The 8,020-nt window shown below is 39.1% G+C and overlaps 2 protein-coding genes across 2 annotated transcripts; both read left to right on the top strand.

The window, feature by feature from the left end:
* Positions 1 to 468: 468 nt before the first annotated feature.
* On the top strand, positions 469 to 1,326 carry LOC119785950 (protein Fer3). Its single transcript, XM_038288941.1, has one exon. It carries the CDS (start codon positions 873 to 875, stop codon positions 1,299 to 1,301), a length of 429 nt encoding a protein of 142 aa, XP_038144869.1. The 5' UTR covers positions 469 to 872; the 3' UTR covers positions 1,302 to 1,326.
* A 3,727-nt stretch (positions 1,327 to 5,053) lies between these two features.
* On the top strand, positions 5,054 to 7,022 carry twist1a (twist family bHLH transcription factor 1a). The gene is made up of 2 exons (XM_038288969.1): positions 5,054 to 5,842; positions 6,561 to 7,022. Exon 1 carries the CDS (start codon positions 5,267 to 5,269, stop codon positions 5,807 to 5,809), a length of 543 nt encoding a protein of 180 aa, XP_038144897.1. The 5' UTR covers positions 5,054 to 5,266; the 3' UTR covers positions 5,810 to 5,842; positions 6,561 to 7,022.
* Positions 7,023 to 8,020: the final 998 nt, after the last annotated feature.

Raw genomic sequence — 8,020 nt, 5'->3', positions numbered from 1 at the left:
CATTACATGTTATGGCACAAACAGCTGAAGATTAATTGGCAAATTTGAAATGTATAAATCGTTAGCTTTTTGTGTTGTTTTTTCCCTGGAATCGCCTAATTCTTGATTAGGAGGTACTCATTTAAAAGAAAAATATAAGAATTATTATATATGAACAAAATGTTAGTATTGATAATTAATAAAGTTGAAAAGACCCTCAAGCGAACAACTGATGAAAAGCAACTTAAAACTCCCCCAAATGTATTTTTCTATGTGAAAAACAAAGAAAAAGAGAGACTTTTTTCTCGCTATAGAGATTTTCTCAGCAGATTCTGCAGTGTGGACTCTTTCTACCATGGGAACGGGCAGCTATTTGCTTTGATTTGCAACAGAAAAGCTTTTGACTGTCAGAGAAAGTTCTGTTTGGTCTCCTCCTGCTCAGTTTAAGTGTTAAAAGTGTCATTATTTAGCAACCAAGGCCGAGAGAAGAGTGCAAATAAGACTGTGTGACCTTCTGTCAAGAGCCTCCGTTCTTCAGAAGCTCATTAAGGGCCTCTGGGGGACAAGGCATCAATTGGCAGAATCCTCCAGGTTCCTCTCAACCCTTCTTAAAGCTGGACTAACAGGAGGAATAGATGCAATTTAAAAGCAGAGGTGCTATGAAAGATGTGGCGCTGTGAAGAGGTGTGGGTGACTTATTAAAACCGCAGGAAAAGGCCATTGGACTGCAGCCAAGTAGGATCTAACCCTGTAGAGAGCTGAAGGGATATGGAGAAGGTTGGATGCACTTGTGTTTGGTGACCCATTTAAAGACTTGACTGGAGTCTGATTTCCCCCTGAAAGGGAGACAAACTAAATAGACTTCCCTGCGCATTGACAGCTGTAGACTGGCCATGGACGTTCACGAATCCATGTTGATAAATTTTGTCAATGATATGAACCTGATCGGGTTCTCTCAGAAATTAGGACCAGAAGAGGAGCAGGTGTTCATCGCTCCCTGCTGCACAAACAACCAGACGCGGATCAACGGCTCCTCTTGGAGCAGAGCCCCGCAGGACAGAGTGCGTCTCGACCATCCGATGAGCGGATCATCCAGGTGCTGCAGCAGCAGGTCCAAACGGAGGAGGATCATCACCGGCGTCCAGCGCCAGGCGGCCAACGTGCGGGAGAGAAAGAGGATGTTCAGCCTGAATGAAGCGTTTGATGAGCTGAGGAGAAAGGTTCCGACCTTTGCGTACGAGAAGAGACTGTCCCGGATCGAAACCCTGCGCCTGGCTATCGTCTACATCTCATTCATGATGGACCTGCTGGAGAACACCTGAGACAGTTATGTGACAGCTGCTTTTTTTTTTTTTTTTTTTTTTTAGACACATGAAAGAGCTGCTTTAGGTTTCCGAAATTTCACAGATTTAAAAAAATAAACGTCCGCAGAGGTCGAAAAGTTTCGTTTTATTTGGACATAGTTCTATGTTTATAACTAGTGTTTTTCTTATCGTTGCTTTAATCAGTATTAGTGGTTTTATTAAACTGTTGCACATAGACTTTATTTTGGGCTCCAGTTCTAAATCTTGATAGCACCTTCAATTAATGTTTAATCTATTCAAGCCGGATTGTGTTGACTCATTGTCATTTATACTGAGTCAACATTTAATGGGTGACTAAAAGCCAAGAAATTATTTGATTTGAATAACAGAATTTGCAGCTGCATTATCGTATTCACTTTTCATTGTTCATAGAACAAAAACGGCACAGAAAATGCTAAAAAGTGGCAGAAATAAATGATTTAGCCGCATTATCAATTTAAAACAAAAAATATATACATTTTTCAATTCGTAAAATGATAAATAGATTTAAATTTTGAAACCATATCATATTCTTTATGATTTTTTGACTCTTTTGAACAAAATAACCGCAACCCCACACTACAAACAAAGCTTTAACACCTGTATTGATGGAGAAAAACGTATTCACTTATGGGGGCCCTCTGCTGGCGGTTTACCATTGGAAGAAAGGCAGTTCACCTTGATGTTACCATCACAGAGGCACAACAATACAGAGACACAGATTAAACTCTCAGCCTACAGTAAATCAACCTACGCTCGTGCTTTTTTCCCCCTCTTTTAAAGAAAGATCTCACATCACGAAAAATTTGCATCCTCCATATTATACTCTTTATTTGTTCTCGCAGAGAAAATAAACTAATTGCTCGCGTTCTTCTTATATGACAACGTCATTTAACCAAATATTTGTTTTATCAACTCAGTGGTTTGAGTGGATTTAAAAGGTGAAAAGAAATTACTTTCCCTCAAACTGTGAGAAGCAGCACTAAGTAGCCTATTTTTTCTTGAAAACTTTTGATCTGCGTCCATCCTTCAGTGATTGACGCCTAACGCCATAGAGTGTTTCAGCACCCTGGAGAGTTACACAGCAAAGCGTCTCACCTGGCCTGTGTAGAGCAGGTGAGCCAAAGAGGGATTTTCCTTTATAATGTGCTTATTTGACTTTCTACCTGGATAGATAACCTTTTATATATATATATATATATATATATATGGCGAGTACATTTAATTATTCAGGAGTGGTAGAGCTGTCATCTAATTATAGGCCTTAATTTGTCATTCAATTTACAACTCACAGTCAAGGGTGATGGCTCAGCGTCAGGCATCTTTGCCTATCAAAACTTTTCATTATTTGCTGACAAGGCCAACACGGACAAAATGGGGTGTGGTATTCAGACAACTGAAAATTCCCTCGTCTTTGCTTTTACCCACAAATAATGAATGCTATGCTATTAATAGAGCTTGGAGCTTAGAATGTGCACGATTGTTCATATATTTCCTCTATTTAACCTTCACTACATCTCAGTCTTATACATGCACCCTGCTGTGCGCACCGACCCGCCCCTAAGAGCACCCTTGGATGGGACGGATCTTCCTTTAAACCTGAGCTGCTGGGCCGCGATCCCCTGCGGGGAAGTCGGGCCTATTTCAGTGCATACCTCAACGAGGGGCAGCTGACGGGAAAATAAACACGTCGCTCTGCTTATAGGAGCAAAAACTCCTGCTGGGACATCCTCTTGTGCTTCAGTGGTCTGATGTTTTTTAACCACCGGTGTTCCCTTCTGAGGCTTCTAAATCTTGCAGCACACAGCAGTCTTTTAGGAGAATCTTGGAGCTGTTTTTTGTTTATTTTGAAGGTGATTGAAGAAAAGTGAGCTCAAGCTCTAAAGACTGAGACAATAGAAGCTCTGAGAAAAAGCCTCATCATAAAAGAAATGAAAAATAAACACACTGAATTAACTTTATGTCTGCTAGAGTGTTAAATACATATTTCAAAAATAGATTTGTTAACCATTCAAAACCAAGATTAAATCATATGTAAATTAATTTAATAATTCAACATTTCCTTCACAATAATAATAATAATTATAATTATTTCCTTTGGTATGCTATTTATTCAATAGGCCAAGATATTATGAGAAAGATCTTGCATTAACTTGTAAGAACTTACATTACAAAAACTTTTACATTTAAATTCTTCATTAATATTTTATTCAAACTTTCTTCATTCAAAATAACGAATAACAATGGTGTTATAAAAGGGTGTTGCTGGTGGATGAAAACAAATTCAGAATATGCCTCAAAGTTTAATCTGAATCTATCCATCTATTCATCTATATGTTTTTAAGGATATTAGTACTATATTTCCTAATTTAATTGTATATTTATTAAACATTTAAATATATAGAAAATGATAAACAGAGTTAAAGTCAGATGGCATATAGCTCAATTACCAACAAAGTTAAATATTCTGAGAGTTTATTTCCGATTAACCCAGCTGATCTTAGTTTACAGTTAAATAAAACACAAAGTTCAGTTTATTAAACAATCCAATACTGCACAAGACCAAAAAAAACAAATGAAGGGATGTTATAATAATGGGAAGTGACATTCATTTCACTAACTGTCTGTTAATAGTTGTCCAATAGTCACTATCATGCAAAAAGAGGATAAGCCACAAAAAAAAAAAGTTACTAAATGAAAGCTATCTGTTCAGAGTTCTGTTTTCTGGTTAAATTAGTTTATCAGGTTTGTGAAAATAAAAGTGTCCCCAAGCAACAAGATTAAATAATGCAACAGTTCTTGTATTTTATTAATCTTATTTAATTATTGTTACACGTTTGTTTCATGTTAGCAGGGTAGCACATTAAAACAATTGTGTTACAGTAACAAAATATTACTAAGAAACTCCCACAAGCAGTTGCATTACTTTTTTCAGGAATTAGAAGCAAGTTCCAGCCATAAAATTTGGACAGATTCACATTGTATACAGCTGGAGTCAGACCTCTAACGGCCACCTATATATCCAGGACATTAGCTTCAAGGGGTTTAACTCATATTACATGTCTTGTAAACCAGATAAATAATCAGAAGCACCTTAAAGGCAAAAGGAATAAATGAGTGTTTTGAACAAGATAATTTTTTATTTAATTTCAAACTTTTAGATCACTAAATATGAAGAGGTAAAAGGAATGCAATTTGGTTGATTACTTCATGTTTCCCTGTTGACACGCTTCATAGCTGAAGAGTTATTTTCCAGCAGAACTGTGCATATATCCACAATGCCAAAAATATACCTGCTGGTTGCATTGTGATAAACTTCATACTGTCCACTCTAAAAACAAATATTGAGTATTGAAAAAAAAAAAAGAGGAGGAGAGACAGACCCAACCATGCAAAAGAGCTTCCTCATCAGAGACTGATGACTTTTATTTATGAAATAAACTAGGGGTCTGTTGATTGGCTTCTATCAAATCCAATCCAATTTATTTGATCAGTTTTTGATTAAAAACCATCCGGCTCTGAAGGAAGAAAAAAGAAAAAAATATCTCTAAACAGCTCATGTTTGCTCAAGATGCAGGACTTAAAAAACGCTGCCCCGCCACATCCTCCCACTTCTTTGTGGAGAAGCTTGCATGTTTTAAGGAGTTTTTCCTAAGTTTCCGTCTCCTGCAGTATTATATTACAGCCCTCCTCTCCCAATCACAGAGTCCTCCCCAAAATCCTCTTGGCCTCTCCAGTATAAGAGCCTGGGGTCGCCCCAGCCTGGCAGATACCGCTCCCTCTTTTGTGGCGCACCAGATTTCTTATCAAGATCTAAAATCAGTGCGGGATATACGCCTAAATATAGCTGGGTTTGTTTGTTGATATTTGTGACACTTACGGAGAAGTTGGGTCAGGGGTTAAAAGCTTTACAATAGGCCAAAGTAAGCACCTCTGTGAAGACGATGCGGGAAGACGACTCCTCCCCGATGGACAGCGCCGGGAACAGCGAGGAGGAGAGCGACCGTCAGCTGCCACGGAGAGGGGCGAGGAAGCGGCGCGCAGCGCGCAGGAGCACAGACGAGGAGGAGGAGGAGGGAGGCGTGGCGAGTCCCATCCGGAGCAAGAAAAAGTGCAGGAAGATCTGTGAGGGCGGAGGGAGCGGAGGGAGCGAGGCCAGTAGCAACAGTCCCGCGCGCTCCTTCGACGACCTGCAGACTCAGCGCGTGATGGCCAACATCCGCGAGCGGCAACGGACGCAGTCCTTGAACGAAGCGTTCACGTCGTTACGCAAAATCATCCCCACCCTCCCGTCCGACAAGCTCAGCAAGATTCAGACGCTGAAGCTGGCGGCCCGCTACATCGACTTTCTGTGCCAGGTCCTGCAGAGCGACGAGCTGGACGCTCGAGGGACCAGTTGCAGCTACGTGGCGCACGAGCGCCTCAGCTACGCGTTCTCAGTTTGGAGGATGGGAGGTGCGTGGTCCTTGTCCACCACTTCCCACTAACCGGACCTGGGATGTCTGTGATGAGACATCAGGGTAAGCTGGGACTCAGTAATCTGCATCACCCCAATACTAATATTTAATACAATACATTTTTAATTAAGTGTGTAATATGGCCAACACACAGTGATGAAACCTTATTTGGACAAAACATATTCAATATCATCTACATAACAAAACAAACAAACAAAAAAAAAATCAAAGGAAATAAAGCTTACCTCTTTGGGCATTGGCAATATCATATATTGCTTACCCAAGTTTCACAGAACAGCTATTTAGTCAAACATGACACCATATCATCTGCAGAATATGCTATTTTAATGGAATCAAATTATGTTTTGCCTGGTTATTAGATTAGATGCATTATTTAAGATTTTGATAGTTTAATAGTTGTATAAACCCTTTGTATTTTATTATTGCAAAACATTGATGGCATGGGATGGACTATCAGTGCAAGAAATGTCATATTTACTTTCAAAACAGAATTTAGGCATACAAGTCTTAAAGGATTGTATGGTATATATTTACAGGACTTTTTTATTGGTCAAAAAGATCAAATATGGTTTTAAGCATTTCATTTAAATTCATACTAATGTAGTCATACATCACTCACCAAGTTTTATGCATCAAAGATAGACTATTAATAAACTTTCCTTGGCAAAAAAATCCCAAGATGTTATCCATGTAACTTGCACAATCGATGTTTGGTTACAGAGATTTGTTTTTTTATGCAAAACGTATATTTCTTTCACAGACTGAGGAACCAGTGAATCAGGCCAAAGACAGCCGTGACCCCGGATCAGTTGCTTCGCTTCAGGCCTCTGAGGGAAGCAGTCCGTTCACATTTCCCTTTGCATGGATTGTAATGTTTGCAATGGGACCACTTAGGACAGCCTGGGCGGATATGAAGAAAGAGAGAGACCACTGCGACTATGAATGTTGTAAAAACAAAAAGAGCCCCTGACAAACTGCTCTGTTTTGAAACACGAGAGAAAAAAAAAAGGCAATCAACTCCACATTCCCTGTGACAGTGTTTCATGGAAAATGAAGTATCTTGTATTTATTTTTGTATGCAGGTATGAAATTCTTTCATCCGCTTTCTCCAATAAAGCTTATTTATTTTCTGGATATCACAGAGTGTTGAACTGAAAAACTATTTTTGTCTTGTAAATATTTGTTAATTTGTCAAATAAAGATAAAAATATTCAGTCTTTCACATCTTTCAGTCGTCTCTTAGTTTGTTCAAGTTTTCCTGAGACTAAATAAATGGGATAATGACAGGGCTTTCACGTCAAACCCTTTTCAAATGATCTGAAGGTCTATGTAAACATTATTTTCATTGGCTGTTGATGGAACCCAAGGGAACAGAGGCAGAGTGGAGGGGGAAAAAGAAAACATCTCATACTGTTGGCATATTCAGCAGCGATTTGTTGGGCTCAGGGATCTGGGAAAGGCATAATTATCTGTGGGTCTGTTTGAACACGGTGAATTCAGGACCATGGAGGGCATATATGATATCCCCAGATGTATTCCAAGCCACAGGCTAGCATAAGGAGAGTCAACTGCAGGTGCAGCCAGATCTCAAGGGCTTTGACAAGGAAACATGCAAAAATTATAATTCAAATAAAAAGTCAAAATTTTACAAAAGGGTTGGAAAACATATGGTAAAACACTTTAAAATTCTTGCTTTTTAAATGCTTTGCAGTATGTTTTTCTTTTCAGATGTTTTGTTGAAAAACTGAAAAATAAGACAAACTGGATAAATGTGGGGTTTTCCCCAAGTAGAAAACATGGCTGTCAGCTTACAATCCTCTGCTGATGTAGAAAAAAAAACTAACATCCAAAAACACCAAGAAAATAAAGTACTAAAATGTGGCAATGATGTCATATTTCTGTGGTTGCACATAGTGAGCAAGCTTAAAAATAATACCCTATATCTGGAGAATAAGGCAAGATGTCAACAGGTTTAAAGCCTTTGACATATCCCCTTAAAAATTCTCAAGGCAGCTACTTCACAAGAAAAAGTTTATGCAGGATTAGGAAAGAGGGCTACAGTAACACCAAAGTGAATGCTGTGTGAAAACCTGATTCTCTGCATGGCTGTTAGAAGATGATTATGGAAGCATTGTTGTGTTTTTGTGCCACAGCTTGCGTGCAGAAGGTAAAGTCATCAGCTCTGACCCTGAAGCCCCCACTGACCGACAGGGGGGAATC

Source organism: Cyprinodon tularosa, unplaced genomic scaffold, assembly GCF_016077235.1.
Source record: "Cyprinodon tularosa strain WSP-4 unplaced genomic scaffold, ASM1607723v1 ctg26, whole genome shotgun sequence".
NCBI lineage: Eukaryota > Metazoa > Chordata > Actinopteri > Cyprinodontiformes > Cyprinodontidae > Cyprinodon > Cyprinodon tularosa.
Note: the sequence above shows the minus strand (reverse complement) of the source record. Positions and strands in the feature narration are given on the sequence as shown.

Excerpts from the sequence above, each read along its gene's own strand:
- LOC119785950 (XM_038288941.1), top strand. The coding sequence starts at position 873 with ATGGACGTTCACGAATCCATGTTGATAAATTTTGTCAATGATATGAAC.
- twist1a (XM_038288969.1), top strand. The coding sequence starts at position 5,267 with ATGCGGGAAGACGACTCCTCCCCGATGGACAGCGCCGGGAACAGCGAG.